The sequence below is a fragment of the Rattus norvegicus genome, chromosome 11 (assembly GCF_021556685.1).
Source record: "Rattus norvegicus strain SHRSP/BbbUtx chromosome 11, alternate assembly SHRSP_T2T, whole genome shotgun sequence".
Classification (NCBI taxonomy): Eukaryota; Metazoa; Chordata; class Mammalia; order Rodentia; family Muridae; genus Rattus; species Rattus norvegicus.
Genome location: NC_141544.1, coordinates 78,298,190 through 78,315,705, shown reverse-complemented (window position 1 = coordinate 78,315,705; position 17,516 = coordinate 78,298,190). Strand labels below are relative to the sequence as shown.

Below are 17,516 nucleotides of genomic sequence, written 5' to 3'. Positions count from 1 at the left end.
TCCCACAAAGACCCAACAAAGAAAGAGAACTTCAGATCAATCTCCTTATGAATATTAATGCAAAAATACTCAATAAAATTCTTACAAAAAAATTAAAGAACATATCAAAACAATCACCCATCATGACCAAGGAGGCCTCATCCCAGGGATGGTTCAATATACAGAAATCCATCAACATATTTTACTATATAAACAAATTCAAAGAAAAAACCCACATTATCATTTCAATAGGTGATGAGAAAGCATTTGAGAAAAATCAATTCTTCTTCATGTTAAAAGTCTTGCAAAGATCAGGAATTCAAGGCCCATACCTAAACATAGTAAAAGCAATATACAGTAAACCAATAGCCAATATCAAACAAAATGGAGAGAAACTTAAAGCAATCTCACTAAAATCAAGGGCTAGACAAGGCCGCCCACTCTCTCCCTACCTATTCAATATAGTACTTGAAGTCCTAGGCAGAGAAATTAGACAACAAAAGGAGGTCAAAGGAATACAAATTGGGAAGGAAGAAATTAAACTACCGCTATTTGGAGATGATATGATAGTATACCTAAGTAACCTAAAAATTCCAGTAAAAATCTCCTGAACCTGATAAACAACTTCAGCAAGTGTCTAGATATAAAATTAACTCAAACAAATCAGTAGTCTTTCTCTACTCAAAGGATAAACAGGCTGAGAAAGAAATTAGTGGAATGACACCCTTCACAATAGTCACAAACAATATTAAGTACCTTGGTGTGACTCTTACCAAGCAAGTGAAAGATCTGTATGACAAGAACTTCAAGTCTCTGAAGAAAGAAATTAAGGAAGATCTCAGAAGATGGAAATACCTCTCATGCACATGGATTGCCTGGATTGATATAGTAAAAATGGCCATTTTGCCAAAAGCAATCTACAGATTCAATGCAATCCCCATCAAAATTCCAATTCAATTCTTCATAGAGTTGGAAAGAGCCATTTGCAAATTCATTTGGAATAACAAAAAACCACAAGATATCGAAAATCATTCTCTACAATAAAAGAACTGCTGGGAAAAATCATGATCCCTAATCTTAAACCATATTACAGAGCAATGGTGATAAACATTGGATGGTTTATTCAGCGACAGTCAGGTAGATCAGTGGAATAAGTTGAAAACTGAGAATTGAACCTGTACACCATTGGTCACTTGATCTTTGAGAAAGGAACTAAAACCATCCACTGGAATAAAGACAGCATTTTCAACAAATGGTGTTGGTTCAACTGGCTGTCAGCATGCCAATCAATCCATTCTTATTACCATGTATAAAGCCCAAGTCCAAGTGGATCAAGAACCTCCACATAAAAGCCAATGCACTGTACCTAATAGAAGAGAAATGTGGGGAGCTCCTGGAACCCATAGGCACAGGGGAAATTTTCCTGAATAGAACACCAATGGCATATGCTCTAAGATCAAGAATTGGCAAATGGAACCTCATAAAATTGCAAAGCTTCTGTAAGGCAAAGAATATTGTCAATAGGACAAAAATGGCAACCAACAGATTAGGAAAAGATCTTTACCAATTCTACATCTGATAGAGGACTAATATCCAATATATACAAGGAACTCAAGAAGTTAGACTACAGGGGAGTCCCAATCTCGCATTCCCTGCCTCCAGCTCACTGCTCCCAAACCCTGTGGGAGAGAGAGCTCATTGCCGAGACAGGTGGGCACTCCTGAGATTGCAGAGCAGAAGAGACCACCAACACTGCCCACCCCTGCCCACATCCCTGGCCCAAGAGGAAACTGTATACGGCTTCTGGGTTCCCTTGGATAAGGGCACAGCAGCAGGAAATCCACTGAGTCTGAGACACCACAGGAACCTGAAGGGACCGACCGGATAAACAGTTCTCTGCACCCAAATCCCATGGGAGGGAGAGCTAAACCTTCAGAGAGGCAGACAGGCCTGGGAAATCAGAAGAGACTACACTTGGCCCACATCTCTGACTCCAGAGGAAAACACCAAACGTCATCTGGAACCCTGGTGCACGGAAGCTCCCGGAAAGGGCGGCCCAGATCTTCCTGGTTGCTGCTGCCTCGGAGAGCTCATAAGCAACACCCCACGAGCAAACTTGAGCCTTGGGACCACAGGTAAGACAAAGCTTCCAGCTCCAAGCGACCTGCCTGGTTAACTCAAGACACAGGCCTACAGGAACAGCTGAAGACCTGTAGATAGGACAAACTACACGCCCGAAAGCAGAACACTCTGTCCCCATAACTGGCTGAAAGAAAACAGGAAAACAGGTCTACAGCACTCCTGACACACAGGCTTATAGGACAGTCTAGCCACTGTCAGAAATAGCAGAACAAAGTAACACTAGAGATAATCTGATGGCGCGAGGCAAGCACAGCAACCTAAGCAACAGAAACCAAGACTACATGGCATCATCGGAGCCCAAGTCTCCCACCAAAGCAAACACGGAATGTCCAAACACACCAGAAAAGCAAGATCTAGTTTCAAAATCATATTTGATCAGGATGCTGGAGGACTTCAAGAAAGACATGAAGAACTCCCTTAGAGAAACACAGGAAAACATTAATAAACAAGTAGAAGCCTACAGGGAGGAATCGCAAAAATCCCTGAAAGAATTCCAGGAAAACATAAATAAACAAGTAGAAGCCTATAGAGAGGAATCACAAGAATCCCCGAAAGAATTCCAGGAAAACAAAATCAAACAATTGAAGGAATTAAAAATGGAAATAGAAGCAATCAAGAAAGAACAGATGGAAACAACCCTGGATATAGAAAACCAAAGGAAGAGACAAGGAGCCATAGATACAAGCTTCACCAACAGAATACAAGAGATAGAAGAGAGAATCTCAGGAGCAGAAGATTCCATAGAAATCATCTACTCAACAGTCAAAGATAATGTAAATCGGAAAAAGCTACTGGTCCAAAACATACAGGAAATCCAGGACTCAATGAGAAGATCAAACCTAAGGATAATAGGTATAGAAGAGAGTGAAGACTCCCAGCTCAAAGGACCAGTAAATATCTTCAACAAAATCATAGAAGAAAACTTCCCTAACCTAAAAAAAGAGATACCCATAGACATACAAGAAGCCTACAGAACTCCAAATAGATTGGACCAGAAAAGAAACTCCTCCCGTCACATAATAGTCAAAACACCAAACGCACAAAATAAAGAAAGAATATTAAAAGCAGTAAGGGAAAAAGGTCAAGTAACATATAAAGGCAGACCTATCAGAATCACACCAGACTTTTCCGAGAGACTATGAAAGCCAGAAGATCCTGGACAGATGTCATACAGACCCTAAGAGAACACAAATGCCAGCCCAGGTTACTGTATCCTGCAAAACTCTCAATTAACATAGATGGAGAAACAAAGATATTCCATGACAAAACCAAATTTATACAATATCTTTCTACAAATCCAGCACTACAAAGGATAATAAATGGTAAAGCCCAACATAAGGAGGCAAGCTATACCCTAGAAGAAACAAGAAACTAATCATCGTGGCAACAAAACAAAGAGAAGAAAAGCACACAAACATAACCTCACATCCAAATATGAATATAACAGGAAGCAATAATCACTATTCCTTAATATCTCTCAACATCAATGGTCTCAACCCCCCAATAAAAAGACATAGATTAACAAACTGGATACGCAATGAGGACCCTGCATTCTGCTGCCTACAGGAAACACACCTCAGAGACAAAGACAGACACTACCTCAGAGTGAAAGGCTGGAAAACAACTTTCCAAGCAAATGGTCAGAAGAAGCAAGCTGGAGTAGCCATTCTAATATCAAATAAAATCAATTTTCAATTAAAAGTCATCAAAAAAGATAAGGAAGGACACTTCCTATTCATCAAAGGAAAAATCCACCAAGATGAACTCTCAATCCTAAATATCTATGCCCCCAATACAAGGGCACCTACATACGTCAAAGAAACCTTACTAAAGCTCAAAACACATATTGCACCTCACACAATAATAGTAGGAGATTTCAACACCCCACTCTCATCAATGGACAGATCATGGAAACAGAAATTAAACAGAGACATAGACAGACTAAGAGAAGTCATGAGCCAAATGGACTTAACAGATATTTATAGAACATTCTATCCTAAAGCAAAAGGATATACCTTCTTCTCAGCTCCTCATGGTACTGTCTCCAAAATTGATCATATAATTGGTCAAAAAACGGGCCTCAACAGGTACAGAAAGATAGCAATAATCCCATGCGTGCTGTCAGACCATCACGTCCTAAAGCTGGTCTTCAATAACAATAAGGGAAGAATGCCCACATATACGTGGAAATTGAACAATGCTCTACTCAATGATAACCTGGTCAAGGAAGAAATAAAGAAAGAAATTAAAGACTTTTTAGAATTTAATGAAAATGAAGGTACAACATACCCAAACTTATGGGACACAATGAAAGCTGTGCTAAGAGGAAAACTCATAGCGCTGAGTACCTGCAGAAAGAAACAGGAAAGAGCATATGTCACCTGCTTGACAACACCCCTAAAAGCTCTAGAACAAAAAGAAGCAAATACACCCAGGAGGAGTAGAAGACAGGAAATAATCAAACTCAGAGCTGAAATCAACCAAGTAGAAACAAAAAGGACCATAGAAAGAATCAACAGAACCAAAAGTTGGTTCTTTGAGAAAATCAACAAGATAGATAAACCCTTAGCCAGACTAATGAGAGGACACAGAGAGTGTGTCCAAATTAACAAAATCAGAAATGAAAAGGGAGACATAACTACAGATTCAGAGGAAATTCAAAAAATCATCAGATCTAACTATAAAAGCCTATATTCAACAAAACTTGAAAATCTGCAGGAAATGGACAATTTCCTAGACAGATACCAGGTACCGAAGTTAAATCAGGAACAGATAAACCAGTTAAACAACCCCATAACTCATAAGGAAATAGAAGCAGTCATTAAAGGTCTCCCAACCAAAAAGAGCCCAGGTCCAGACGGGTTTAGTGCAGAATTCTATCAGACCTTCATAGAAGACCTCATACCAATACTATCCAAACTATTCCACAAAATTGAAACAGATGGAGCACTACCAAATTCCTTCTATGAAGCCACAATTACTCTTATACCCAAACCACACAAAGACCCAACAAAGAAAGAGAACTTCAGACCAATTTCCTTTATAAATATTGACGCAAAAATACTCAACAAAATTCTGGCAAACCGAATCCAAGAGCACATCAAAACAATCATCCACCATGATCAAGTAGGCTTCATCCCAGGCATGCAGGGATGGGTTAATATATGGAAAACCATCAACGTGATCCATTATATAAATAAACTGAAAGAACAAAACCACATGATCATTTCATTAGACGCTGAGAAAGCATTTGACAAAATTCAACACCCCTTCATGATAAAAGTCCTGGAAAGAATAGGAATTCAAGGCCCATACCTAAACATAGTAAAAGCCATATACAGCAAACCAGTTGCTAACATTAAACTAAATGGAGAGAAACTTGAAGCAATCCCAGTAAAATCAGGGACTAAACAAGGCTGCCCACTCTCTCCCTACTTATTCAATATAGTTCTTGAAGTTCTAGCCAGAGCAATCAGACAACAAAAGGAGGTCAAGGGGATACAGATCAGAAAAGAAGAAGTCAAAATATCACTATTTGCAGATGATATGATAGTATATTTAAGTGATCCCAAAAGTTCCACCAGAGAACTACTAAAGCTGATAAACAACTTCAATAAAGTGGCTGGGTATAAAATTAAGTCAAATAAATCAGTAGCCTTCCTCTACACAAAAGAGAAACAAGCCGAGAAAGAAATTAGGGAAACGACACCCTTCATAATAGACCCAAACAATATAAAGTACCTTGGTGTGACTTTAACCAAGCAAGTAAAAGATTTGTACAATAAAAACTTCAAGACTCTGAAGAAAGAAATGAAGAAGACCTCAGAAGATGGAAAGATCTCCCATGCTCATGGATTGGTAGGATTAATATAGTAAAAATGGCCATTTTACCAAAAGCGATCTACAGATTCAATGCAATCCCCATCAAAATACCAATCCAATTCTTCAAAGAGTTAGACAGAACAATTTGCAAATTCATCTGGAATAACAAAAAACCCAGGATAGCTAAAACTATCCTCAACAATAAAAGGACTTCAGGGGGAATCACTATCCCTGAACTCAAGCAGTATTACAGAGCAATAGTGATAAAAACTGCATGGTACTGGTACAGAGACAGACAGACCAATGGAACAGAATTGAAGACCCAGAAATGAACCCACACACCTATGGGCACCTGATTTTTGACAAAGGAGCCAAAACCATCCAGTGGAAAAAAGATAACATTTTCAGCAAATGGTGCTGGTTCAACTGGAGGTCAACATGTAGAATGCAAATCGATCCATGCTTATCACCTGTACAAAGCTTAAGTCCAAGTGGATCAAGGACCTCCACATCAGACCAGATACACTTAAACCAATAGAAGAAAAACTAGGGCAGCATCTCGAACACATGGGCACTGGAAAAAATGTCCTGAAGAAAACACCAATGACTTATGCTCTAAGATCAAGAATCGACAAATGGGATCTCATAAGACTGCAAAGCTTCTGTAAGGCAAAGGACACTGTTGTTAGGACAAATCGGCAACCAACAGATTGGGAAAAGATCTTTACCAATCCTACAACAGATAGAGGCCTTATATCCAAAATATTTAAAGAACTCAAGAAGTTAGACTGTAGGGAGACAAATAATCCTATTAAAAAATGGGGTTCAGAACTAAACAAAGAATTCACAGCTGGGAAATGCCGAATGGCTGAGAAACACCTAAAGAAATGTTCAACATCTTTAGTCAAAAGGGAAATGCAAATCAAAACAACCCCGATATTTCACCTCACACCAGTGAGAATGGCTAAGATCAAAAACTCAGGTGACAGCAGATCTGGCGAGGATGCAGAGAAAGAGGAACACTCCTCCATTGTTGTTGGGATTGCAGACTGGTATAACCATTCTGGAAATCAGTCTGGAGGTTCCTCAGAAAATTGGACATTGAACTACCTGAGGATCCAGCTATACCTCTCTTGGGCATATACCCACAATATGCCCCAACATATAAAAAAGATACGTGCTCCACTATGTTCATAGTAGCCTCATTTATAATAGCCAGAAGCTGGAAAGAACCCAGATGCCCTTCAACAGAGGAATGGATACAGAAAATGTGGTACATCTACACAATGGAATATTACTCAGCTATCAAAAACAATGCCTTTATGAAATTCATAGACAAATGGTTGGAACTGGAAAATATCATCCTGAGTGTGGTAACCCAATCACAGAAAAACACAGATGGTATGCACTCACTGATAAGTGGCTATTAGCCCAAATGCTTGAATTACCCTAGATGCCTAGAACAAATGAAACTCAAGTCGGATGATCAAAATGTGAATGCTTCACTCCTTCCTTAAAAGGGGAACAAGAATACCCTTGGCAGGGAATAGAGAAGCAAAGATTAAAACAGAGACAGAAGTTACACCCATTGAGAGCCTGCCCCACATGTGGCCCATACATATACAGCCACCCAATTAGACATGATGGACAAAGCAAAGAAGTGCAGGCAGACAGGAGCCGGATGTAGATCTCTCCTGAGAGACACAGCCAGAATACAGCAAATACAGAGGCAAATGCCAGCAGCAAACCACTGAACTGAGAATAGGACCCCCGTTGAAGGAATCAGAGAAAGAACTGGAAGAGCTTGAAGGGGCTCGAGACCCCTTATGAACAACAATGCCAAGCAACCAGAGCTTCCAGGGACTAAGCCACTACCTAAATACTATACATGGACTGACCCTGGACTCTGACCCCATAGGTAGCAATGAATATCCTAGTAAGATCACCAGTGGAAGGGGAAGCCCTTGGTCCTGCTAAGACTGAACCCCCAGTGAACTAGATTGTTTGGGGGGAGGGCGGCAATGGGGGGAGGGTGGGAGGGGAACACCTATAAAGAAGGGGAGGGGAAGGGATTAGGGTGATGTTTGCCACGTAACCGGGAACGGGAATAACATTCGAAAAGTAAAAACTTAGGTGACAACAGATGCTGGCAAGGATGTGGAGAAAAGGAAACACTCCTCCATTGTTGGTGGGATTGCAAGTTGATACAACCACTCTGGAAATCAGTCTGGTGGTTCCTCAGAAAATTTGACATAGTGTTACCTGAAGACTCAGCTATATCACTCCTAGGCATACACCCAAAAGGTGCTCCAACATACAACAAGGACACATGCTCCACTGTGTCCACAGCAACATTATATGTAATAGCCAGAAGCTGGAAAGAACTAGATGCCCTTCAACAGAGGAATGAATACAGAAAATGTGGTACATCTATGCAATGGAGAATTACTCAGCTATTAAAAGCTATGAAACTCACAGGCAAATGGATGGAACTAGAAAATATTATCCTGATTGAGGTAATCCAGACACAAATGAACATACAGTGTACTCACTGATATGTGAATATTAGCCCCCAAACTCACAATGCCCATGATACAACCCACAGATCATATGACGCTTAGAAGGAAGGAAGAGCAGGGTATATAGTCTAGTACTGCATTGAGGTGGAATAGGATGATCCTGTGAGATGGAGGGATGGGAGGACCTGGGAGGAAGGGAGGAGGGAGAGGAAATAAGGGGGGCAGTATCAGGTACCACAGTGGACAGGAATGAGGCACAGAGGGTCAGGAAATGGAATAAAAATATGTAGTAAAGGGGGGATGAGGAAATGGGGATGGCCACTGGAGGATCCCAGATGTCAGGGAAAGGAAAGGATCCCGGAAACTAACAGGGATGATTTTAGTTGAGAAGTGGAGATAGAACCTGTACAGATCTTATTCATTAGAGAGGCATGGCCCCTGTTCGAGGGATGGGAACGTACACCAATCTCAAAGTTTTTAACCCAGAAGTAGTATTCTCCAAAGGAAGAACAGGGACAAAAGTAAGGAATAGACTGAAGGAAGGGTCATCTGGGGACTGCCCACCTGGGGAACCAACCATCTGCAGACACCAAACCTAATACTGTTGCCATTTCCAACAGGTACTTGCTGAGGTAAACATGGTGTGACTGCTCCTTGGGAGGTTCAGCCAGCAACTGACCAATGCAGATGTGGATGCTTGGAGCCAACCATCAGACTGAGCTCAAGGTCCCTGATTGGGGAGCTGGCAGAAGGACTTGAGGTGCTGCCATGATTACATCCCCATAAAATACAATATTAGTTTTTAGGACCACCCAGTGATCCCAGAGACTAGACCACCTTCCAAGGAGTGCACAGGGAGGAATCCATGGCTCTAGATACATAGATAGCAGGCCATTGCCTTGTCTGACATCAGTAGGAAGGGAGGTCCTTGACCCTGTGGTGGTTTGATGCCCCCGATGCTGGAAGGGTGGGTCCAGGGAGAGTGGTTGAGCAGGGGAACATACTCTAGAGGCAAAGGGGGTATAAGTGGAAGGTTGTGGAATGGGGGTCTTATAAAGGGGTAATTGGGAAGTGGGATATCATTTGGGATGCAATGAATGGAATGAGTAATAAAAAATAAAAAGAAAAATGAACAAAATAATTTTTTAGGAAGTAAGGTGAACACAATATTGAGTAATGAGGGAGGAAAACAGTTATTTGAAGAATGTATCTTTATTGATGGCTGCATTTCTTTACAGTGAGAGGGATGAGATTACATTGGAATTTGCTGTTTAGAAGTAGGTCAGCTCATCATTCTCGGTTTTGTTAGTCTGGTAACCCTGAAGTTCCAAATTATTTTCTCTGGAAATACCACTGAAGACTCGTAGGTGGAGGTAACAACCACACCCTACATCCACCTGAAAGACATAAAAGAAAAAAGAAATGGAAGAAGGGAGAAAGAAAAAAGAAGGTAGGAAAGAAAAAAGAAAAAAAAACAATGGAAGATAGGGAGGAAGATAATTTATGTGGGTCTCAATTGTATGACAGGTCTACTCTCTTGTCAAGACTTGATGTGCCAACCTCTCCTGAAACAACACTTCTGGCCCAAGGCAGTCCCAGGAACTGAACTCCCACCAACCCTTATGTTAGGAGAAAGAGCAGCTAACAATATGGCAGGAAACATGTTTCCCAGATGTATTTTTAATACCTTTTAGAAAAAGATTTTATTGAATTTAAATGTTTTCTTTGCTTGTATTTAAGTGCATCTTGTGCATGCAATGCCTGAAGTCACCAGAAGTGGGTGCTAAATCCCCACCAACTGGAGTTTGAGATAGTTGTGAGCTGCAAAGTGGGTGCTGAGACCCAAACCTAGGTCCTCTGCTAGAACAGTCACTGCTCCTACCCACTAATCCCTTTCTCCATCTGGATTTAATTTATTCTGCTTTTAATCAAATTCTTGGCACAGATTACATTCCAGAGTTACATTTTATTTTCATGATGCATGGAAAGTTGCAGAAGGCAGTCTTTGTTTTTGGTGATTCTGTTTTCTGACTTCTAAGTTGGGAAAAAAACAGGCATACAGTGTGATAAGGGAAAAGACTCTCAGACTGGCTTTGGCACATATGGACTGCATGGTCTCCATATCTCTGCTGTGTTGCAACCTACTTTGAGAATGCACACCAGGCTGTCTCTTTGTAATGTGAAATTAAATTAGCTTAGGTTCCTTCAGGGTAACACTCTCAATTGGTTTTGAGGCATGAACCTGGGACTGAGACCATCTCGATAAGACTTGCAAATTTTCTTATTATTTTTTTTTTTTTTTTGGTTCTTTTTTTTCGGAGCTGGGGACCGAACCCAGGGCCTTGCGCTTCCTAGGCAAGTGCTCTACCACTGAGCTAAATTCCCAGCCCCAAATTTTCTTATTTTTGAAACAATAAATGTTTTGTGTTCTACAGTAGATATTGAGTTCTGATATCCCTCCTGACTTAATCTTCTAATGCTGCTAACTAAAGTTTCCTATTACATATGTCATTCTGATGAGTACCATTCTAGTACAGACCTGTGCATGGGTGTGTGTGTGTGTGTGTGTGTGTGTGTGTGTGTGTGTGTGTATGTGTGTGTGCATGCATGTGTGTGTTTGTGTATGTGTGTGTGTGTATCTCTCTCTCTGTGTGTGTGTGTGTGTGTGTGTGTGTGTGTGTGTGATCACACTGGCTTCTTAACATAAGTCTGAAGAAATCTTTCTGTATTCCCAAGGCTAAACAAGGTAACTCTCCTGTATCTAATGGATTTGGGGGTCTTCCACTTACAAGTGTCTTAATTAATGACCACTGGTAGAGATGAAGCTACAGTTGGGCCAACAGGTAACAATTGCAACAGTGTTTGAGAGAGGTTTGTGACCAACCTTAATGAAGTAATTGTTTCCAGCGACAACTTGAACTTTATACTGGACGGCTTCAAATTTTTCATATTTCTCATTGGTTTTCTCTTCAAGCTGGGGTCTGACCTAATGAGGAGAAAGTAAGAGATGATGTTAGGGCTGTGTTGACTCAATTAATCTGACTCACAAATCTGGGAACCTCATCCTGCTGAGAGTCCTCAGAGATGCTGATGACCCAGGGCTGGCAGCTCAAGTCTCTAGTCTCTAATCCTAGAACTAGGAAGACTGAGGCAGGAGAATGCCATTCAAGAATGTTATTCAGCTTGGGGCATGTAGAAAGTTCCAGGCTAGTTGGGGTTACCTGTTCAAACTTGCCTCAAAAATCAGAACACACACACACACACACACACACACACACACACACACACACACACACACACACACCAAAGCAAAAAACAATGATTTACAATGAAGTGCTCCAATAAATAAGTCTATATTTGATCAGTTTCCAAAGTCAACAACACTTAGTGCAGATTTTCTCTGTGATCCTTCAGGTCATTAAAGGAATACAATAACTCTCCCTGGCCTGACAACAACAGACCATAATCTTGGAGGAATAGACGGAAGTTCCTGACTTAACGAGGGTTTTTCTGTAGTTTGTCCTGTGGTGTTCTTTGAAGGTGAATTTTGCTGTGATTGAGAAAATGCTTCCTAAAATATAGACAGTTTACTGCCTGCTTCTTTGCCTGCCAACACTTTAGTGGGTGTTGTCCCCTCAGGCTGTCTCCTGCAAGACAGGACAGATGTGTGACATCTGAGAGCTGAGCCACCACCCTGTACCTGCTCACCTGACAGTAAAGGGGTTGGCAGCAGTGCCTAACGTCCTTTTTGGTCTTAAACCTGTGATCATGGGACAGTGCTTAAATAATTTTATTTTGTAATATTCCCTAGATATCTTGATTTCTTCTACACTGTTAATTTGGAGGAGTAGAGCTGGTTCCTTTCAGTGTTGTATTTAGGCTCTACACTTTGTATCCCGGTGCTTGAAACCCAAGGGAGACTGAGGAAATGTCCCTATCTAATAGTTGATGGCTATCGTATTTAAGCCTGAGACCCTGGCTTTCACAGAGTAGGCAAGTTTGCTGGATTCCCTCCCTCTGATCCCTGCAAAGCTCCCCAGGGGACTGAAGCTGTGCAGTGGGAAAGGACAGGTTAGTTTTTTATCTGGGTGATTCTTAAGCATCTTAAGTCTTGGTTCCATCATCCAAAGGTAGGCTGGATTGCAACCTTGCCTGCTTGGGGGCTTTGAAGATCAACTGAGAGGTGGGACAGAAGCCAAGGCCTTTAAAACAGGAAAGCTCCTTAGAGGGTGAGGTGTCCGTGTTAATACTTGTGTCTCATTCTGCTTTTCTGGAGCTGCAAGTAAACATTTCTAAATTCATTCTATTATTGAAGATATGGTTCATAGATGGTGTTGTTAGCAAGATAAAACCTTTCAGTAGCTTCCTAACTTAAAATTTGTATGATCAAAGGATGTTTTATGTATGTAAGAAATCCTCAAAGAACCAACCATAATATCATGTTCCAAAAGTATCCTAGTCAGCAGGATGACGCACTTGTACTCCTTGTTACTTGGGAGGCTAGGAGCAAAAGGCTCATCTGAACCTGAGAGATTTGGACCACTTGGAGAAATAGTAAGACACGTGTTTCTAAAAGAACGGTTATTCTAGATAATCAAATGATCAACTATTAAATATCCTGAAAATCCGCAGGAATTTCTTTATTTCCTATAACTGTATTTTTCTGTCAGTCTGTGTACAGTCTTGGATCCTGGAATTTGTCCATGAAATCTTCATTTCCATCAGTATAAATATCAACTGTGCCTCATCTGTGCTTACTTTTTTTTTTAAATAAAACTTTTTATGGCCCGTATTTCAGTTAGTCCCTTTAGCTCTTTCTTATGTCAGTGACGTGCAGGACTTTTCCTTGTCATCCTATGTAAGGCCCTAGATCCCCTAAGCCTTCTAGGGTGCCTGGTATCTGATCCTACAGGAAAAGTGAAGTCATGGATAGGATTGCCCACACTTCCAGAGACTGTGGAGAAATGGAGACACCCAGGCCCATCTAGCCCTCTTCAGTCAGATCTGCATTTTATTAGAGCCACAGGTGACTGGTGTGCACATTTAAGGTTGAGAAGATCAACTTGATGTGAGGATTTTAATGAAGGTATAAAGATTTAATATTTCTCAAAAATAGTATGCTTCAAGTTATTTATTGACATAAACATATGCATGAGAACTATTTAGCCTTCAATACTTAGTCACTGAATTTTAGGCCTGTGACCCCTTCTAGGATATTTGGTGTCCTGAGCATGAAGGCTCCCATCTGTTCTACTCACATAGAATCTGATGGTGCGTCGTGTGCTGGCTCACAGCTGCAATCCCAGCACTTGGGAACTTGAAGTAACAGGAATGCCTTGAGTTTGAGGCTAGCCTGAGTTACCTACACACTCCACTATCTAGCAAAACTACATGTGAGACATATATACAAACAAATAAACCAACAGACAGTAAACCAATCTGGTTGGGATCTCTAGGTTGATTTGGTGTCATAAAAGAAAACAGCATGATGTAAGAAAATAAGGTGACAGATTACAAACCTACCTTCAAAATTTCCGTGCATTTCTCTTTTGTAAAACACGTAGCATGACATTTTTATTATTTAGATGATTGTTAAACAAGATGTATTAACCTGCTAAAAACATTGAGTTCTGTTTTTGACTGTGATGTTTTGGTGGGCATCGAATCCTGAATCAGCTCAGGAATTCTTAATAAACTTAGTTTCCATCACACATGAGCTTCAAGTAGTGGGACTGGAAAATTCCATCAGTGTAGTCACTGGGATGAGACAAGTAATGTCTGGAGACGATGCAGCATGAATTTAGCAGTGGCAGAATAAGAGGGCGGGGTAAACAGTGCAGCTTCGAAGATTTTACATCTGGGAGGTTGAAATTACTCTGAAAGGCTTAATGTGCCTCTTTTGGCTCTATCAAGTCTGAACAAATCTGTTATATTCCTGGTTTCTTTGATTTCCCACATTCTTACTGCAGTGTCAAAATATAAATTAAATTATGATAATATGATTTGGGATCAAGGTTTTCCCTGATCCCAAATTTCCCTGATTTCCCTGAGAAGTACATCAACTCACCTTGTCAGCGATCTCCTGGATTTCTGCTGTAGCAGGTCTGGCCTCTGACAGGCCTCCCTTTATTCTTGGGGTGCCTTTGTCCATTGCTGGGCAGGATGCTGAGAAGGAATGATCCTGCAAACACTGAGACTCACGGTTTTAAAGGTATCTGTAAACTCCTCCTCTAGCGTATTATCTCCACAGTATCTGAAGGAATAGGGAAATGAGTGTGGCCTCAGGGAAATGTTACTGCATCCCTGAGAGGAAATGCTGAGTGAAGTTGGGGGGAAATGAGTTGGGGGAATTGAGCAAACCTGTGGGCCCAGGACTCAGGTGTGGTGAGCACGGCTCCTCCCTGCACTCTCTGTGCCAAAAATGATATCATGTTGTGTCATAAGAGGAAGGGCATGTATAACCTGAGTTTCTAAATATGGTAAATCTTGAAAACTTCTTTTAAGAGAATATTTAATTATATCAAGACTGGTTGCTTAGGATCCACCCAACTTTATAGAGATAATAAATCTGTCTTTGGTGTATTTTTAACTACTTTATGTGTAGTTTCAAAAATGTTTGTCCCCAAACATGAAAAATAAAATGGCAAACACCTTCGTTTCTTGTAATGCTGTTGATTTTCTTGGGTTTGTTGTTGTTGCTGTTGTTGTTATTGTTGTGTTCTTAGAGTTGTGGTTTCTCTGTTCATAGCCCTTTGATGTTCTGAAACTACCTCTGTAGACCATGCTGGCCTGAGACTCACAGCTGCCTTCACCTATCTGTCAAGTGCCACTTAAAGACAAGGGCCACCATGCCCTGTGTTATCTGTGTGTTATCTTTATTTTTGAAGGGCTCACATTAGCCCAGCCTGGCCTGGAACTCACTCTGTAGCACAGTCTGTCCTAGAACTCTCTATGAACCTTGAACTTCATACTCTTCTACCTTGGCCTCGGAGCCCTGGGATTACAGGCATGGCCTAGAATATCTGATCCTTCTGCCTCTGATTCCCTAGTGATGGGATTACAATCAGAAGGTAACTTATCAGGTAATATCTCAACCATATAAAAGGTCGGTCTTCTCTTTAGAATCGCTGGGTGTCAAGAGGGAAGTGCTAGGGAGAACAGGGAATAGGGCAATGGGTTCAGTTCTAAGTGACAGAGACATCAATGTCTGTTATTTTATTGAGTTCTTCTGTATTTTAAACCATCTAGGAATCAAGATAAATGTGAAGTACAGACATCTATAAACAAATAAAATTCTTTTTCCCAGGGTCTGACAATCTGTCACTTTTTTTCTCTTTTCATACAATCAAACACAATCATAGTTATTCCCAGATCCTCTTCAACATGAACCCCCACCTTCATGTCTTTTTTTTTTTTTTTTAAAAACCAGTACATCCAGTTAGTGCAGCTCGTATATTCATGGGTGTGGGGCCATCCACTGGAGCATGAGAAGTCTATCATTGGTTATACATTAAGAAAAAAAAAACTCCCCCAGTGGCTATCAACTGTGGATAGTTCCCTAGTAAGAGATAAGTTGTGGAGATAGGATAGGAGAGCAGCTTCTGCATCTGCGCTAGAAGCTTGCTTGGATTATCTTGTTCAGGCCTTATGCAGATAGCCATAGCTACTGTGAGCTCACTAGTTCCGTAGCCATGTCAAGTCCAGAAGTTTGCCTTTCATAACACCCTGGGTTAATTTTTTAAATTTCGTGTGTGTGTGTTTGAGTGTGCGCACGTGTGCATTTGTGTTTTTGTACAGGTGCTGTGTCATGGGTGTGGAAACGTGGAGACAGGACAACTTAGGGGTGTTATTCTCATGCGGATCCCAGGAATAAAATTTAGATTTCAGTCCTGGAGGCTGTGAAGACATCTCACCAGCCTGACTTCTTTGTGCGGAGTCTGATTCAGTGTAGATAAAATTCTAAAATGCTTCTACAGAACTGCTGACTTTTCACGCTGGGATGGGAGTTCTGCAGTAGTATTCAGTGTTAAAGTGAAGACTGTCTTTTTCTTTCTTCTTTTTTTGGATTTTATTTATTTATTTATTTTTTCAGTTTTTTATTTATTTATTTAATACTTAATAATAATTCTTTGGTTTCCGGGCAAACATCCCCCTCCCCCCTCCCCTTCCTTATGGGTGTTCCCCTCCCAACCCTCCCCCCATTGCCGCCCTCCCCCCAACAGTCTAGTTCACTGGGGATTCAGTCTTAGCAGGACCCAGGGCTTCCCCTTCCACTGGGTGCTCTTACTAGGATATTCATTGCTACCTATGAGGTCAGAGTCCAGGGTCAGTTCTGTATAGTCTTTAGGGAGTGGCTTAGTCCCTGGAAGCTCTGGTTGCTTGGCATTGTTGTACATATGGGGTCTCGAGCCCCTTCAAGCTCTTCCAGTTCTTTCTCTGATTCCTTCAACAGGGGTCCTATTCTCAGTTCAGTGGTTTGCTGCTGGCATTCGCCTCTGTATTTGCTGTATTCTGGCTGTGTCTCTCAGGAGCGATCTACATCCGGCTCCTGTCAGTCTGCACTTCTTTGCTTCATCCATCTTGTCTAATTGGGTGGCTGTATATGTATGGGCCACATGTGGGGCAGGCTCTGAATGGGAGTTCCTTCAGTCTCTGTTTTAATCTTTGCCTCTCTCTTCCCTGCCAAGGGTATTCTTGTTCCCCTTTTAGAAAAGGAGTGAAGCATTCACATTTTGATCATCCGTCTTGAGTTTCATTTGTTCTAGGCATCTAGGGTAATTCAAGCATTTGGGCTAATAGCCACTTATCAGTGAGTGCATACCATGTATGTCTTTCTGTGATTGGGTTAGCTCACTCAGGATGATATTTTCCAGTTCCAACCATTTGCCTACGAATTTCATAAAGCCGTTGTTTTTGATAGCTGAGTAATATTCCATTGTGTAGATGTACCACATTTTCTTTATCCATTCCTCTGTTGAAGGGCATCTGGGTTCTTTCCAGCTTCTGGCTATTATAAATAAGGCTGCGATGAACATAGTGGAGCACATAAGACTG

The 17,516-nt window shown here is 41.1% G+C and overlaps 1 protein-coding gene across 1 annotated transcript; it reads right to left on the bottom strand.

Annotated features, from left to right (window-relative positions):
* Nucleotides 1–9,655: 9,655 nt before the first annotated feature.
* Nucleotides 9,656–14,643, bottom strand: Stfa2 (stefin A2). Its single transcript, NM_001408782.1, has 3 exons — nucleotides 14,530–14,643; nucleotides 11,347–11,448; nucleotides 9,656–9,859 (listed from the first exon to the last, which is right to left on the bottom strand). Exons 1-3 carry the CDS (start codon nucleotides 14,611–14,613, stop codon nucleotides 9,734–9,736), a joined length of 312 nt encoding a protein of 103 aa, NP_001395711.1. The 5' UTR covers nucleotides 14,614–14,643; the 3' UTR covers nucleotides 9,656–9,733.
* Nucleotides 14,644–17,516: the final 2,873 nt, after the last annotated feature.